Raw genomic sequence first — 17,994 nt, forward strand, 5'->3', positions numbered from 1 at the left:
TGTGGTGGCACACAGGGTCATGCCAGCTTTCAGTGGGCTAACGCAGGAAGACCATGAATGCAAGTCCAGCTTAAGCGCACGTCAAGTTCTGGGTCGGCAAGAGCTACTTGAAATCGTGTTTTAATTAAAAAAAGAAAGAAGGGGGGGCAGGGGCTGGCCAATGGCATGTGCCTGATTCACAGAGTGCAAGAGAACTACCTCAGTCTTGGGCCAAGTACAGTGACACATGCCTTTAATCCCAGCACTCCGCTAGGGGGACAGAGACAAGCAAATCTCTGAGAGGAAGGCCACCCTGGTCTACATAATGAGTCCAGCATAGGCAGGGCTGGGGAGAGAAACCCTGTTTCAAACAAACAAACAAAAACAAAACAAAACAAATGAAAAATCAAAGGGTGGAAAAGGAAGAGATGTGGAAGGGGAAAACAGAAACAGAACTCCTAAAAAATCCACAGGATGCTTTGTGTCCTTGTGGGGACATCTGTAAAACGTGTTATACAAACTGGAATCTTTATTCTAGTTCAGTCTCTCTGCAGGGGGAAATGATGGTTTTTACTGCGCCTTTTTCCAAACAAAGCTATCGCTGCTAACAAAAACTGCTCAACAGAAATAAGTTAATGTTTTAAAGAGAAGTAGTGGCCTCAAATTTGTTCAGACGGTTGCACTAGACGGTTGTCCTATCAGTGCCAGCTCTCTAATACACAGATCAAGTCACAGTTTGGGAAACCCCGGAAAACAAGCTTCTGGGCTGCACTGCGGGCCTCGGCTTGAGTCTGCAGGGAGGGCCACGCCCCTGGCTGATGATTGGCTGACCTAGGCAAGAGGCGTGGTCTTGGGCCATCAGGGCGGGGCGGGCGAGGAAGTGGGTGTGTCCGGGGCGGGGCGTGCAGGTCCGAGGAGGTGCGACGGTCCCGGGCCGCAGCGCCGGGGCGCCGGTGGCGAGGTCAGGCTGGCGGGGCGTGGGCCCGCGAAGGCGGGTCATGGCGGCGGGCGGCCGGCTGGAGGACGTGAGTGAGGCGCCGAGCCGGGGCCCGCCATCCCCGCTTCCCGGGCTGGGCTCCGGGGGTGGCGACTGCCGCCTGAGGCCGCCCGGAGCCATGGTGGCCTCAACCCGAGGGGACTAGGGGTGCGGGGTGACGCGCCGGGCGGGGAGCGCGTCTTCCCGGAGGACGGTCGGGGAGACGCCGCGGGGTGGGCGCGCGGGGCTCTCCGGCCAGCGGCTCACGTGCGGTGCGCGTCTTTGGTTCCGGAAACGGGAGCGTCACGTGACACGCTGCTAGCCTGACCCGTCCCGCCTGCGGGAGACTGACAGGCCGGGAGGGAGCGACTTGCACATCTCGGTGAACCTTTGGGCCCTCCTGCGTTGGCTGGAGAGGACGGGGACCTGGTGTGACTGTGATGCCAGGCCTGAACCCCAGTGTCCCTGGACCCATCTCTAGCTCTCACGTCCCAGAAACACGGATTGGAGAAAAACAGTATCATGTGCTGCTTTGAATGTGGGCATGGCGTGAACAGAAAGATGTTTGAATCTTAGATGCAAGTTTGAGTGCTTAAAAAAAGGACCCGGTGGCCCAGTTCATGGAGTAGCCAGTATAGAATGGTAATACAGTTGCAAAAAAAAAAAAAAAAAAAAAAAGTTCGAAAGCTCATTAACTTTCATTAAATGTTAATTTGAAATTGGGCGCGCGGGGGGGGGGGCGGGGGGAGGGGGTCACTTTTGGAGGAAACATGCATTTGTGTCCAGAATGAATTATTTTGTCTATTGGCATAATAAAATTGCTGCCTTTGAGAAATGCCAGGCTGGCGTGACCTTAGCACACCGACCTGAGCATATAACTAGTAAGAACATTACTTACTAAAGTCCATCAGGAAAAGCAAAGTTCCAGAACTGTTAGACTTACTATGTAGCCCTAGCTGGCCTGGTACTCATATAGTTTGGCCTGGCTTCAAATTTGCCTGACTCATCTCTTTCGTGCTGGGCTAATGGGAGTACCCTGCCACACCTAGCTAAATTTTCTTCATGAAATAACTGTTTCTAACACTAAGCCCAGAAACAACTCTAGTTTTATGTTTCAGTTGAGAAAAATGGAAAACTAAATAATACTTGGAAACTTAAGACTCATATATATTTAAAGCACAGGCCATTGTTTTTAAAGTTTTAAAACAAAGTGAGATTTCATGGAAGATTTAAAATGAGTGTTTTAGAAAAAACATTAGCAGTGAGTGTTTTTTTGTTGGTGCTAAACTGCCTTGGATATGTAACTTTCAGGATATGTAACCTTCAGGAGTACAGTCCTAGATATTTCTTTGGACATGTAACTTTCAGGGTATGTAACTTGGATATGTAACCTTCAGGAGTACAGTCCTAGATATTTCTTTCGACAAACAATTGGAGATGATCATTCCACCAACAGTTAAATAGCTCAATTACTGTGGACCAGAGTAGTTTGCCTGCTTTTGGTATTTTGTAGATAACAAAGTGCACATTTAGTTAGCTAAATGGACTGTTGCAGGCACTTACGTGGGTCAGTGAACTAGTGGCTCATTTATAAAGGCCATGACCTGTTGCAGATTTAGGTGAATTAACATTCAGGCCTCTGCAAGGACCCAAACAAGGGCAGCTCAAAGTGTCTTCAGTGATAGGAGTCCTTTTATTCCACACTGCAGTGAATGTGACGCTGTTACCTTCCCTGTGATCTGTCTTTCCTTTGCTGCTTCTCACGGAGAGTAAATTGGACAAACCATCTTTTGTTGTACAGTCACCCTCAGACTAAGACAAGGAGAGGGAAAATACTTAAAGATATTCTATTCTCAGGTTTTTTTGTTTAACAGGCCACACTATGTAATTTAAGCTATACTCCAGCTCACAGTAATCCTGCTGCTGAAGCCTCCCATATATTGGGATTATAAACAGCATGTGCCACTATTCCTGGGTTCCAGTAAGGTTTAATAATGTAGATATCGAGTCCCCAAAGGAAGCAGTTACTGGACACACGAGTGTGGGGCTGGGGGTGGGGATACGAAGAGATAGTGTTTGGGCCAAAACAATAGCTGAATTGTTTGGTAGTAACTCATTCAGTCATATGTTGTCAAAATGGGTTGGGCATACATGGTAGAATTCTTAGGCTCTCAGTCCTTAGCACCACATAAACCAGGCATGGTGGCACACATCTGTATTCCCAGCACTGAGGAAATAAGGGCAGGGGACTCTTATGGTCAAGGCCAACCTTGGCTTCAGGGAGTTATAGGCCAAAAATAGACGAAATGAAGGAATAATTTGGGGTTCTGGGGATGTAGTTCATGCGTAGTATGCATGAGGTGCTAGGTTTGGGGATAAAAAAAAAAAAGACTTGTAAGAAGACAGAAAAAATAGGACCTAGGAGGAGTTGATTGAAACTGATTCAAAAACAACATAGAATAACAAAGAGAAAATAAAACTTTTCTGTATGCCCAGAAGCTTAAAGTTGACCCGGCGTAATTTTGTAGAGATGAAACTTGTCACATGACAATTGGGAAATGAGTCAAAGAGAAGTTTTGTTTTGTTTTTTTTTTTTTTTTTTTTTTTTTTTTTACCGTGATTGAGAAGAACAAAGAGGAGTGCTGTAGAGATTGCAGGGATTTCCTGAGAGCTGAGAACATGGGGAAGAGAAATGGTGAGGGTAAAGCTGGAAAAGTGGTGCAGTGCTCTTTCATAATGCAAGCAACCTGATGAATTTGGACTCTGTCCTGAGGGAAATGGGGAGGGACTCACAGGTTTTATGAGGATAAACATGACAGGTGTTTTAGAACCCCAGTGAGAACAGTGAGGAAGGGTCCTCAGACCAAGATACTGAAAGGATCTGACAGAAGACTGTGAAACTGGGTTAAGACAGAGTGTGATGGGTGTCAGAAATGTGTGATCATGTAAAGACCAGGAGAATAACGAGTTCGTAGAGGGCCAGGTTGTGTCTCAGTGACAGAGCACTGGTCTGAGGTAGGTGTACGGCTTAGTTCAGTTGCCAGGGCCACACAGCAACTAATGATTTAAATAAACAAACGTATCCCAGCCCCCAGAAGATGAAGGTAGGAAGATCTGGGGCTCATGACTAGCCTGGGCCATAGTTTGAGATCCTGTGTCCAAAGGGTAATACAGAGATCAGACAGTAGATTCCATCTTTAATTTCAGCAGTTGGGAGGCAGAAGGGTGTGGCTCTGTGCGAGCTCAAGCATATGGTCTACGTTGTGTGCTCCAGACCAGCAGGGTTATCTCATTTTCTTTTTATTAACTATAATGATGCCTCAGGCCAGGTGGTGGTGGCACAGGCCGTTAATCCCAGCATCCTGGAGGCAGAGGCAGGCAGATCTCTTGAGTTTGAGGCCAGCCTGGTCTATAGAACGAGTTCCAGAACAGCCAGGGCTACACAGAGAAATCCTGCCTCGAACAAGCAGTTTGTGTAGCAGTTTTTTGTGTAGTAACTCATTTAATCTTCCTACCCAAGATTGGGCACAGGCGCTATTATTAGTGTCTTTTTTAAGAGGAGGAAATTGAGGATGGAGAGATTGCTGGTTGGTTTTGCAGAGGACCCAGGTTCAATGCCCAATACCCACATCCCCTGCCTCACAGTGTTCTCTAGGGGTTCTAATACCCTTTTCTGTCTCAATGGGCCCCTACATGCATACGGTATACATACACACATACACATAAAATAAAAAATAAGACTTAAAAATGAGGAAACTGAGAAAAAGAGAAAAGTGAAGTAACTTACCCACAGCCAGTAAGCAATAGGACTTAAATTTTGTCTCAGTGTAACTTAAGGACCCTCCCAGAGCCACAGCTTTTACTACCTCTGGTCAGAATTAATCTCTCCTGTGACCTGATTTCTCCTGATGAGCGATTAATGCTGCCCATGAGTTGTGGAAACCTGCAAAGAGAGATGTGGAACATTCATGCATCAGTGTTTGCTGAGCGAATCCCTAAGACAGACAAGTAATGGGTGGGGAATTAGTGACTCTAGTGTCGTCTGCCAGGAAAAGTGGGTAAGTAGGCCTTGGACGAAAAGAAGAAACAAAAAACAGAGAGAAGGATGACAGAATAGTTTTACAGGGGAGCTACATATAGTGCTTTGGAAACAGAAATGACAGGATCCAGATCTCAGGTGTCCAGGAAGGCTCGCTGATGGGAACTGCCCCATCCTGGGCATATAAGGATGCTCAGACATTAGGTGAGGAGAGAGCTTCTAAAGTTCCATGGCCTTCAGATTGAGACAGTGTTCACGGAGGAGGGCGTTGAGAACGGAAACATTACGAAACGCCAGCATGGTGGAGATGCTATCTTTCCATCCCAGGACTCAGAAGCAAAGGCAAGAGGCTCACCGCAAGTTGAAATGAGGTCAGCAAGCTGCTGGTCAGCCAGACCTCCCGAGAAAGAGCGCCCCCCCCAAAAAAAAAAACCCACAAGTAAAATCATCAGAATTATACAGTAGACTGTGGCAAGCCAAGTTAGAGCTGCTAGGTTATTGAATACAAAGGCACCTTAGTAGTAAGTATTAGGTGCCTGCACCTGAAAATTGAGTAACACTGCAGATCTGGGTCACACCCTTAGATTCCCATATTTAAGTCCAGTATTGAATACTGAGCCCAGGGCCTCACACATTTTATCTCTATGAGGGTTTGGACGGTGTGCTTGTATGTGTACCATGTACTTGCCTGAGGAAGTCAGAAGAAGGTACCAGACCGCCTGGAACTCAGGATCTACAGTTACAGGCGGTTGTGAGCTACCGTGTCAGTGCCGGGAACAAATGCAGGTCCTGTAGAAACGCCTCTTAGCTCCTGGTCCATGTCTCCAGCCTTCTTTATTTCATTTGAGAGAGGATCTCACAACCTTGTCCATGCTAGCCTGGAACTCACTGTGTAGTCCAGGCTAGCTTTCAGTGGCCATTGATCCTACAGTCTGCTTCCCAAGTGCTGAGATTATAGGCAATTGCCAATGTTCCCATACATAATAGTGTCTAGTAAGGGTCTTGGATTGAGATCAGTCTCATTTGTATGCAGTAGAGAACGGGAAGTAACATGACTGCAGAAATGGACCTTTAAACATGGCTGAGGTTTTTAGGCAACCACTCAGGACATTTGTTCGCTGCTTTAATGACTGACAGCCAGGTGGTTTTGCGGTGACTCATTCCTACACATTGATGTTTCCTTGATACTTATATACTGGGTTCTGTTTCTACTGGGACATAGAGCATTCCCGTTATAATTGAAAGTTTGTCTTAGTCACTTTTGGCCTTAACCATGAGTCCCCTGCCCTTATTTCCTCAGTGCTGGGAATACAGACGTGTCCTACCATGCCTGGTTTATGTGGTGCTAAGGACTGAGAGCCTAAGAGCTCTACCATGTATGCCCAACCCATTTTGACAACATATGACTGAGTGAGTTACTACCAATCAATTCAGGAGTTTGAGACCAGCCTAAGCAAAATAGGGAGACCTTATTGCAATTTAAAGAAAATATTTTGCTTAAATACATCATGTATTACTTTGTTCTGGAGTTACAGAGATAAATGGAATAGTTGGGCATTATGGTGTACATTTTTTTTATGGTGTACATTTTTAACCAGAAGTAGAGGCAAATGAATCTGTGAGTTCCAGGACAGCTGAGGCTATGTAGAGAGACCCTGTCTCAAAACAAGCAAATTAAAGGGGGGGGGGGAGGAAGTAAGGGAAGGAGGGAGAGAGGGAGAAAAACCTACTTTATGGGTCTAAGTGTGGTAGCACACACCTTTTAATACCATCACTTGGGATGTGGAAGCTGGTGGAGATCTGTATGAGTTAGGGGTCATCTGGTCTACATAGCAAGTCCAGTCTAGCCAAGACTACATAGGGAAACACTGTCTTTAAACAACAACCAAAAAAGTTCACTGGGTGGTGGTGGCGCACGCCTGTAATCCCAGTACTCCAGGAGGGAGAGGCAGGCGATCTCTGTGAGTTTGAGGCCAGCCTGGTCTACAAAGTGAGTCCAGGACAGCCAAGGTTACACAGAGAAACCCTGTTTTAAAAACAAACAGAAATAAAATAAAGTCATATGGCATTCCCTAAAGGGGAGGTTAACTTTTCAGAGTTGCTTTTCGGTAGGATCTGTTTGCTTCTGATGTGTGTATTGTTTCTTTTGTTGTGTGTGGTGCCAGGATCAGAGCCCAGGACCTCATGTGCGTCCAGGAAGCTCTCTGCCACTAAGCTACACCCCAGCCCCTTTGGGTGTTTTTGGTTTTTGCAGTCCTGGGGAAGGAACCCAGGGTGTTACATACTCTGCTTTTAGCGGTATCCTCAGCTTGTTTAGTCTTTTACGGAAAGGGTTGTGCTGAGTATTCTAGGCTGGCCTGGGAGGAGCTCTATTGCCCACATTAGCTTCACGTTCCAGATTACTGTCTTAGCCTCCTGAGTACTGAGATCACAGTTTTATGCACAAGCAAACACACACAAAAAAAATCATACAAAAAAGTTTTAAAAGCTCCAGGTCTGATGGCCCATGCCTGGAATCCCAGCGCTCAGTAGGCTAGGTGAGGACTGTACCCACATGGCAGTCACAGCTGTCTGTAATTTCAGTTCCAGGAGATCTGACCCCCTCACAAAAACATACATGGAGGCAGAACACCAATGTAAATAAAATAATAACCAAAAAGTTGAAAAAAAAAGCTGAGCACGGTGGTGCACACCTGTAATCTCATACTCAGGGAGGCAGAGGCAGCCAGATCTCTGAGTTTGTGGACAGCCTGTGTTGTAGAAACATGATCCAGAAAGTCTTGACTGTAACCTGCGTGGTTTTCCCTCACAGGGTTCCTTGGATATCCTACAAAGTATGGATGATGACCCCCTTCTGGACGCCCAGCCTCTTCCACACCACTCTTTGCATGCTCACTTTAGACCCAGATTCCATCCTCTTCCCACGGTCATCGTAGCGAATCTGCTGCTGCTTATACACGTGAGTTCGCTGCAGAAGCATGGAGGTGAAGATGGCCCAGGCACAAGATGCTTGAGGCCGTGGGTTCCACCTCCACCTCTTGTGTAGAAACCTGGGGATGGAGGAGTGTGCTCCTGGCAGTGGGGAGATGGAGACAGGAAGATCCCTAGGACTCTCTGGCTGGCTTAATCTAATAGGAGGTGAGCCTCAGATCCAAGTCAGAGACCTCATCTCCAGGCATGGTGGTACAGTTTTTAATTCCAGCACTTGGAAGGCAGAGGCAGGCAGTCTCTGTGAGTTCAAAGCCAGCCTGAACTACATATCAAGTTTAGGCCAGTTAGGGTTATACAATGAGACCCTGTCTCAAAAAAACAAACAGCAAAAAAAAAAAAACAAAACAAAACACCAAACATGTCTGTAATGTCAGTACAGTAATTATCAGGCAGAGTCAGAAAGATTAAAAAGTTGTAAGTCCATCTGGGCTACATAGTAAAAACCTTAGCCCTTTGCTAAATTCATACAGAGATTAGCATATATGCAAATCCATATTAGTTTTAATTAATTAACTTAATCTATATTTCATTTTAGCATTCTATCCCTCCTCTGCTAAGTTCCCAGACTCCACTAGAAAGTGCACTGCTGGGCCCTAAGAGACTGGCTCCACACTACATTTCCAGCAAGCTCTGGTGTTGGTATAACGTCCTTGTGGAATGTATACAATTTACCCTTGTTCATTCAGATGCTGATTTCTCTACCCTACTATCTGGTTTCAATCCAGACATTGCATCATGATGCTTATTAAAGCATCACCTGTCTCAAGTTTGTGTAAACATGCCACCATTTGTTCTCTGTATTGCCAATAAAACAACCAGCCAATGCTGAGCAATGGACAGAATAGGGTGGGACGTCCTGGTCTGGAGGGAGGAGAGAGAAGCGAATGGGAGGAAGGTTCTGAGAGGAGAGGACCTGGAAACACCAGGAGAGATGAACTGGACCTAAGATATGACTAAAAAGCAAGTATAACAATGGGAAGAAGCTATGCGGGCTTGGAGGTTTAGGGTGGAATATTTATTGCCCAGTTAATTAAGTAAGTCCTAGTCCCTGTGTAGTGATTTGGATATACAGCTAGTTTAGGAATAACTACTGTTTAACTGAAAGATGAGTCAATATTAAATATTAATAATTAACAGTACTCTGTGTTTTCCTGACTTGTCTGCATGTTACATCTGAGAGCCACTCACTGTTCTACAGCTTACTCCTTTTACTGTGTTATGGGTCCATATCAGTAGAGGCTACCTTATGAGCCAGTAGCTGATAATGCCTTCAAATATACATGGAATGCTTCTTTTTTTTCTTTCTTTTTTTTTTTTAAAAGATAAGATCTCATTCTGTAGTTTCATGGACCTTGAACTCAACGTAGACTAGGCTGGCCTATAACTCAGAGATCCACCTGCTTTTGCTTCCCAAGTGCTGGCTATTGAATTTATTTCTGAGGGATAGGATCCTTACAGGAAGATTGCTGAGTCAAGATATTTCCAAATCATTTTCTAAAAGTGATTCCCAGTCCAGTTAGCAACAGATAAGAGCATCTTTTCCTATGTCCTGGCACCATTTAAATGTTTGTCAATCTCATTAAGTACTTGTTCGCCTGAAACTGAAGCTGGGGGTAAACATTTTTTTAGTGTTTTTGTTTTTAGTTATATGTGGATTTGTGCGTGTGTGTGTGTGTGTGTGTGTGTGTGTGTGCCCTCAGAGGATGTTTGTCATGGGTGCTACAGAATGAACCTTAGAGTCCTCTGCCAAAGCTGTTTGAACTCTGAGCCACCAAGCCATCTCTCCTTTTTAGTTGCTTTGACACAGTCAATTCTTTTTATACCTTTTGTTTTTAATAAGAGAAAGACAAAAAAAAAAAAAAAAGTCAACATTAAGGGATTATCTCCTTAAGTGGGATTTAGCGTGATTTTATTTTCTTATTTGTGCTTTAGTCTGTTTTCCTACACTTTTCTCTTTTAAATTTGACATGCAGTCTTCCTATGTAGCCCAGGCTGACCTGGAATTTTCCATCCTCCTGAGTGTACTACAGATATTTATAATGCCTTCGGTAAATAGTTTTTAAAGTCATTTGTAAGAATAGGATAGGAAACGTCACAGAGTCTGTAAGAACTGCCATTGCAGTTCCTGTTTCCTAACGGCATATATTTCTTCTCATTTTTTATCTTGCGTTGATATGTGAGTGTGTACAGGCACACATCTGTGCATGCAGGCGGGTGTGCCACGGCACACACAGAAGCCAGGACATACAGTCAGTTCTCTCCTTGCACTGTGTGGACCCTGGGTCAGGTTGTCAGTCCTGGTGACAAGGGCCTTTACCACTGAGCCATCTCACTGTCCCTGACCACAGCCTGCATATTTACTATGAATCCTACTGCTTTTCTTTCCACCAGGTTGTGTTTGTCATTTTAGCATTTTTAACAGGTGTGCTGTGTTCGTACCCTAATCCAAGTGAAGACAAATGCCCAGAAAACTACACCAACCCACTGAAGGTTCAGACAGTCATAATCCTTGGGAAAGTCATCCTGTGGCTCCTGCATCTGCTTCTTGAACGCTACATCCAGTATCACCACAGGAAGGTCAGGTGCCGCGGCTACTCCCAGATCTACTGGTCCACAAGGCACCTCAAGTCGCTGACCCTCACCATTCACTCTTCTGGTAAGGACTTCATCCCTGCTGCTCTGTGGCTCCAATGTCAGGGGTGATAAAGGAAGGACATGTGAAACCTGATTGTACTGAGTCTGTAATCACAATCTATAATCCCTCTTTTGGAGTGACCTGTATTGTAGTCCCTATCCTGACTTTTTCTTTTGGTGGGAAGAGCTCTGCGTGTGCTGGGCAAGCACTGCACTGCTGAGCAATGTCCACCCTCCTCTTGAAGCTTTTCCTACAGGGTCTTGTGGTTGTTTTGAGATAGGCTATCACTGTGTCTTATAGGCAGGCACTCCTAGGACTCTCTTCTCCATCAGGCTAGCCTCCAAATAATGACAGTCCTCTGCCTCTTGAGTAAGTGCTAGGATTGCAGGCATGTATTACTGTGCCCGGCATATAGCCTTAATTTTTATTTGAAATTTGTATGTGTGATATCAGTGTATCCATTTTCAAAATGTAGAATTTTCCACCTTTTTAGTATCAGCCATCTCATTTGCTCAAGGAGGAAGGATGCTGCTGCTGTTTGACAGTTTTGAGGATTAGAAAAGGTATCTGCATTTACAGGGTGGAGGCTGGAGGACCTGGAGTTCAAGGCCAGCCTGGTGTATGTAGTGGGTTGGAAGCCAGCTTATACTACCTTCAACCTTATCTCAACAACCCCCATGCTCCCCCCGCCCCCCAAAAAACAACCTCACCCTCCCCAAAAAAGGATTTTTAGAATGAAGTTCCATGGTGTTTGTGCTATAGAAAATAATGATAGTAAATTGCTAGGATATTGACAAATAAGCTAAATTATTCAAAAAAGAAAATGTAAAACACTATGCCTTAAGCCAGGCTTGCATGAAGTACAGAGTGTGGAGAAGGTCATCCTGGGGAACTCAGTATTGTGGTAGCAGCTATCTAGCACTTCTGGAATAAGCACTCCCAGTGACAGTGGGAGAGAGGAGATGTCAGCAGGGGACCACACCTGGGATAGCTCCAAAAGGCCTCAGCCCCAGGTCTAGGTTACACTCCTGTTTTACACTCTAAAGCTACAAGCTGATTTTACAGAGGTGTACATGGCTGTCAGCAGGCTGTTAAAGCAACAGTCCATTTTTTTCAGCTGTTTCTCCAGGTCACTGTGTTCCAGGTAGCAACTGAAAGTCATGCTTGACAAACAGGCGGAACAGGTGGTGCTTTAAGTCACTAAATAAACCGATAAATCAACAGCTCATAATTGGTATTTTCTGCTTCATTAGTGTCTTACTTAGGGTTTCTAGTGCTGTGAAGAAACACCATGACCACAGCAATTCTTATAAAGGAAAATATGTGATTGGTACTGGCGTACAGAGATTTAATCCATTGTTATCATGGCAGGACGCATAGCTGTGCTCAGGCAGACATGGTGCTGGAGAAGGAGCCAAGAGTTCTGCATCCTAATCAGCAGGCAGAGAGATACATTCTAGGCCTGGCCTGAGCATCTGAAACCTCAAAGGCCACCCCCAGTGACATACTTCTTCCAAGAAGGATATACCTCCAACAAGGCCATACCTCCTAATAGTGTCACTTCCTGTGAGCCTATGGGGGTCATTTTTATTCAGACCACCACAGTTAGTAAAACAAAAAGTGTAAATAGGACTTGTGATGGAGTACTTGTTTATCTTACATGGCCCTAGGTTGACTCCCTGTGCCCCACACATATAGACAGACAGACAACAGAAGCCTCATGGGTCCTGAGTCAAGGCAAGATGAGGGTATGGCCTGCTTCTCTCTATTACAGTGGGCCTTTCAGAGGCATAATAGAATTAAATTGAGCTGAACTGGGGAGTTTTGAGTGTCAAATTTTGACCTTAGAAAAGCCTCTTGAGTTCTATAGAATTGAAGTTTTTCTCTCAATTTTGTTAGTGTATTATCAAAGGGTAAGCCACAAGCTCATCCACTCACCAGAGCATCAGTGGAGGCTAAAGAACACACTTCAGCTGGAGAGAACATAGTGAGAACCAGTGGTCTTCAGAGCCTGGGGGAGTGGGCACAGGCTATTGCCCCTAGACCACCAGGGATGATTGTGGGTTCTGACTGGTGTTTCTGCTATGTGGCCAGAAGATGTCATCATAACACAAGAAGAAAACCAGAGGAAAGAATACTCTTAAGGAATGGTCTGGAAATAATAGTTTGATAGGTTTTTGGTTTTGTTTTGTTTTAAAATCTGGAAATAATAGCTTTGAAGTTAACAAAAAAATTATTTGGTCTTTACTTTTTTAAAATCTGACTTTAATCTGGGTATGATGCAATCTGAGCCCTCAGGAGGCAGAGGCAAGAGAATGGTCAGTGAATTTGAGGCCAGCCTACACTATGTTGGAACACTGTCTCAATAAATATTTTTTCACATGTGCAGAAGCAACGAAAGAAGTCAGTTTAATAATTTTATAAAGCCAAGAAATCATTCTTTAGTTTTAAAACAAGGTCAGAGTCTTTGGTTTTTCTGTTTTTATTTTTGGTGCGAGTGGTCAAACCCAGGACTTCTCACCCCCCACTACCACCATCACACACACATACCATCAAACATCTTGCCAGTGAGCTAAATAAATCTTTAACTCCTTGTTTTTTGGAGATGAGGTCTCATGTAGCTGTGTTGGCTTCATCGTCCTGCCTCTACTCTTTGAATTCCCGGTTTGATCCTTAAATATATATATATTAAAGAATTTACATTTCCAACATCTAGAGCTTCCCCAAGTCTGGCAAGTGGAACAGAAGTTCCAATCCTGGTTGTTCTGGTGACTGGACCCATGATTGGGCTCTGTAGTGCTCACCCTTATTAGCATAAGAGTTTGCTACATATAGCAACACAATTTTTTCACTTAGGAAATCACAAGGGCTTACTAAAACTGGATAAAGAAAAAAAGAAAGATTAGATAGATAGACAGACAGACAGATTCCAGTTTATGGACAGCAAAGCAAAAGGAGCTGTGTATTGACTCAAGAGCAGCATCCCATCCTTACCTGTTTCCCTCCCTCTCTCAGGCAACACAGCACTCCTGCTCCTCCTGTGCATGCAGCATTCTTTCCCTGAGCCCAGCAGGCTGTACCTGGAGCTGATTCTGGCGGTCCTGACCCTGGAGATGATCTGCTCCCTTAGCTGTCTGCTCTTCTATACAGGTGAGAATGGAAAGGAAGCCTCTGTCCTGTGACGTACCTGCCTCTCTCCTGCACAGGTGGAAGTACAGCCTGATACTTTAGTGAAAAGCCTTCCCCCTTAGCCGAGGACTCCTTTAGCATCTGTCAATCGCTTCTGACCACTTCCGGTGTTGTCTCCTTTCAGACCAACAGGAAGGGACAGAAAACCACTACCAGTCACTTTTCTACATTCACGTCCTGGGAACCTTTGAGCTTGGGGAGGTAGTTCAGCAGTTAAGAGCCTCATACCAGAAGGCTCACAACTGCCAGTGCTTCTGGCCTCCTGAAAGCACAAGCACATACTCGCCCCCCCCCACACGCATATCATTTAAACATCTTTAAAGAGGAATGAATTTTCAGACAACCACAGTAAAGTTTTCGCAGTAAACAAAACATCAAACCTACTTCCCCACCTTCTTAATGCTGCAACCTTTAATATATAATCCCTCATGGTGTGATGACTTCCAGCCATAAAGTTATCATCAGTACTTCATAACTGTACTACCATTATTAATTGTAATGCAAATATCTGGTATGCAGGATATCTGATCAACTCCCATGAAAAGGTCATTTGATCCCCCAAAGGCGTCATGACCCACAGATTGAGAACTATTGCTATAAGGCAACCAGAATGGTCCTGAATTAACAGTCAAGTGCCTGCTTCTGCCTCCCAAGTGCTGGAATTATAGCCAAGTCAGCAAGCTAGGCCCTGCATGTAAAATTGGAATATAAATTAAAAACAAAGGCAAGGCCTAACAGCAGACACATTTAATCCTAGTACTTGGAAGGCAGACCCACATGAGTCTCTTTTGAATTTTAGGCCAGCCTGGTCTACATAGTGGGACTGTGTCTCAAGAAAGAAAAGAAAAATGAGTGTCCACTTCAAGATGTAGTCAGAATGGAATGAGGTCATCCATCCTGTTATTTTGTTACTAATGACAATCTTGACATCCATCTAGGACAGTCACCTATTGTTATTGTTATTTTGTTGCTAATGACAATCTCAACAATCCCTGTGACTGGTCCTTGCTTAGTAAACTTTGAAATGCATATGTTGATAAACAAGCATCAAACTGTTTATGAATTATGAAACCTCAAATATATTATCCATGCAAAAAGAACAACTAGTTAGTATAGCTTGAATAACTGAATAAAGCAATTTCTTCAGAAATAGTAACCTGAGTAAAAATGATTTTCTTATTTCAGTGAAAATTAGGAGATTCAATAAAGCCAAGCCCCAGCCTGATGTACTTGAAGAAGAAAAACATTATGCTTACCCTAGCAATATTGCCTCAGAGACCGGCTTTAGGTAAGGCTTGAATTTGCAGTGAAAAAATCGGAGTTAACTTTTTCCCCTTTGGTTACCTAATGATCTTGTGATGCTAGCTAGCTAGTTGGGAGGCATAGACAGGGCGGATCCCTAGCCCAGAGCATTGTAGCAAACTCTTGGCCCAAAGGTTTATTTGTTTGTTTTAATGTTCTTGTAAAGGCTGAGACTGTATTTAGAGGTTCTATGTTTGAGTCTCAGGGTTCATCCCTCGTATCACATACACACACCCAAACACAAACGTAGAAGGCTGAGGTGGGAGTTTGAGGCCAGCAGACAGAATTTTATTTCAGAAAAATAAGCATTTTCTTCCCATATGACATTTTTCTGTACTGTAATATATCCAACTATAATATTTTGGGGTTTTGAAACAGGGTAGGCTATTTTATGTAGTTCTGACTGGCCTTGCACTCAGAGACCCATCTGCCTCAGATCCAGGGCTTTGAGTTGTCCCACCCCAACATCTACCCCACGTGCGAACTCCTGGAGCATGCGAAGGGGCCAGGTACAGGGTATCCAAGTGAGGATCCAGTATTGATGGTGTAGCAGAAGCCAGGGGCCTTGGACCAGAACATGAGTCACTGCAGTGAACATTTGCAAGTGAAGATGTGTGAACAAAAGGGTATACTGTGACACACTACAGCTACACATCGAGATTTGTTGTTGTTTTCGATTTGTGGCTTTCTTTTGGAGGGTCGGTTGCAGGAGTGGAGGGCAGATAGGATGCTATGTGGAGATGAGTGTGATTGGGGTGCATGATATGCAATTCACAAAGAACAAAATGTTTAAAAATATTCATTCCAGAATAAACTCCACATAAATATTAAAATGAGCAAGTATTACTCCTAGGAAAATAGAAGTTTTTGTATGAAATATAATAGTAGGCCATACCTTAGCTTAACTATGACAATGATATAGATTGATACGTAGATCTGAATATAGATTTAGTCTAAAATTGTAATAGTATTCACTGAATTGAGATGACAGACGTGTGGTGTGGATATGAAGTAGGGGAGAGTAGGGGCTATTTTTGTTTGTTTGGGGTTTGGGATCACGTCTCACTATGGGATTGAGACTAGACTGTAGTTTGCCTGTGTAGCTCAGGGTAGACTCAGACTCTTGATTCTCTTCCCTTAGCCTCCTGAGTACTGGAGCTCACTATATAGACCAGGCTGGCCTCCAACTATCTCTTACTGTGCTGCTCTGTAGCCCAGGGTGTGAGTTCCAGGACAGCCAGAGCTACCAGAGACTGTGTGTGTATTAGAGTGGCTCAGTCTGGTCTGAGGAGTCCTACAATGGCTATCTCAGGACACAAAGGTCGTTCAGTCCATGAGACTGGGTGTCTGAGCAGCCCCAGTCTCGTTCTGGAGTCCTAGAGAAGTCCTAGAGAGCAGGCAGTTTTCAGTCCACATTGGAATCCTGAAGAAGTCCGTTTTAACACCAAGAAGGGATGGTCAAGAACAGGACTGCTGGTGAGAAGCAGGCAGGAAGCAGTTTCTTGTCTGTGTCCTTCATATAGGCTGCCACCAGGAGGTGTGGCCCAGGTTTAGAGTGAGTCTCTACCTCAAATAATCCAACTCAGAAAAACTCCACAGGTAGGTGTTGTTCCCAGCTGCTTGGATTTTAGTTAATTCCAGATGTAGTCAAGCTGACAACCAAGATTAGCCATCACTGTCATTCCTAACAAATTTGGATGCTGTGATTTTTGGGGGGTGGAATAGGGGTTGAGACAAGATCTCACTATTTAGCCCTGGCTGTCCTGGAAATTGCTAAGTAACCAGGTTAGCTTTGAACTCACAGAGATCTGCCTGCCTGCCTGACCCCTGAGTGCTGGGATCAAATGCGTCCACGAACATCTCCTGGTTCACGTGTTGACTTTAAATTGTAAAAACTTTAAATAAGTAAACAAACAAACAAATAAAGGCAGCATGTACAAAACAGATTGATTTCCAGAGCAAAAGTCACTAAATTCATTCATGAAAAGACTGATTTTGGAATATCGCTGGTATATAAAACTTGAGGGAAAGTATTGTTTTACTGAACACTATTGAGAACTCATTTGAAATGAGACCAAAGAATGGTGGTGAACTCATGTAACCTGCTTGTATCTCGAATTCTGCAGGACTATTTCAAGTCTAGAAGAAATTGTTGAAAAGCAAGGAGACATAATAGCGTACCTCAAGCGACACAATGCCCTGCTGAGTAAGCGGTTGTTGGACCTGGCCGCTCAGCCAGCAAAGACATGAGAGGCTTGTGGCTTGACACCACTGAGTTCACAGTAGCTTCAGACTGCCTGGCCGCCATGGCACTGACCGCCCCTGCCTAAGTCACGTTCAGAGTGTGTGCTGGTAACCGGAATTCAGTTCTGCCTATGAAGAACAATGTGTGTTCCAGAGATGGGGGCCTCTGGGTAGTTTATAAAAGTCTGGAAAACTTGACAATGCTCAATATGTTGTGAAATGATTTACCTCCTTTTCTGGAATACAGGTATAGTTTAAGAACCCTTGAATTACATGGTTCTTTGTTAGAGAAGTGTGACATGACAGTCTGCTGAAAACAGGGTTATAAGCCTGTAAGTTCTTACCCCATGAAGCTGCTAGAAGGAGGCATTATTTCCTGCGGGCAGCGTTTTCTCCTGAAGAGCCTCGAGTGCATTTTTAAATGTGCAGGGCGCACTGGATGAGAGACAAGGCCACCTAAGGTTTTGCTTAGTTGCTTGTTTTCCAGTGCTGGAGTTCCAACCCAAGCTTCTCACACATGATAATCAAATACTCCGCCACTCAGGCCGCTTCTATAAAGAATTCCCTTCATCCAGCCGTGGTGACTCACACCTGTAATCCCAGCACTTGAAAAGTTGAGACAGGAGGATCACCACCAGC

At 44.5% G+C, this 17,994-nt stretch overlaps 1 protein-coding gene across 2 annotated transcripts; it reads left to right on the forward strand.

Annotated features, from left to right (window-relative positions):
• The first annotated feature begins 849 nt into the window (after window positions 1-849).
• On the forward strand, window positions 850-17,556 carry Tmem192 (transmembrane protein 192). Of its 2 annotated transcripts, XM_021637870.2 has the most exons (6): window positions 850-1,004; window positions 7,807-7,953; window positions 10,377-10,641; window positions 13,636-13,770; window positions 14,995-15,097; window positions 17,238-17,556. In XM_021637870.2, the coding sequence occupies exons 1-6, from the start codon at window positions 978-980 to the stop codon at window positions 17,359-17,361; spliced, it is 801 nt and encodes a 266-aa protein (XP_021493545.1). In that variant the 5' UTR covers window positions 850-977; the 3' UTR covers window positions 17,362-17,556. The 2 variants fall into 2 exon arrangements, with proteins under 2 accessions (XP_021493545.1, XP_060237837.1); XM_060381854.1 differs by lacking the exons at window positions 850-1,004; window positions 7,807-7,953 and adding an exon at window positions 8,019-8,132 and having other exon boundaries at window positions 10,396-10,641.
• Window positions 17,557-17,994: the final 438 nt, after the last annotated feature.

This window comes from Meriones unguiculatus, chromosome 4 (genome assembly GCF_030254825.1).
Source record: "Meriones unguiculatus strain TT.TT164.6M chromosome 4, Bangor_MerUng_6.1, whole genome shotgun sequence".
Taxonomy (NCBI): Eukaryota; Metazoa; Chordata; class Mammalia; order Rodentia; family Muridae; genus Meriones; species Meriones unguiculatus.

What these genes read in the sequence shown, in the direction of transcription:
- Tmem192 (XM_021637870.2), top strand. Translation starts at nt 978, where the DNA reads ATGGCGGCGGGCGGCCGGCTGGAGGAC. An exon ending in CGGGCGGCCGGCTGGAGGAC is followed by an intron (nt 1,005 to 7,806) that starts GTGAGTGAGGCG and finishes TTTCCCTCACAG; the next exon opens with GGTTCCTTGGATATCCTACA. An exon ending in CCTCACCATTCACTCTTCTG is followed by an intron (nt 10,642 to 13,635) that starts GTAAGGACTTCA and finishes TCCCTCTCTCAG; the next exon opens with GCAACACAGCACTCCTGCTC.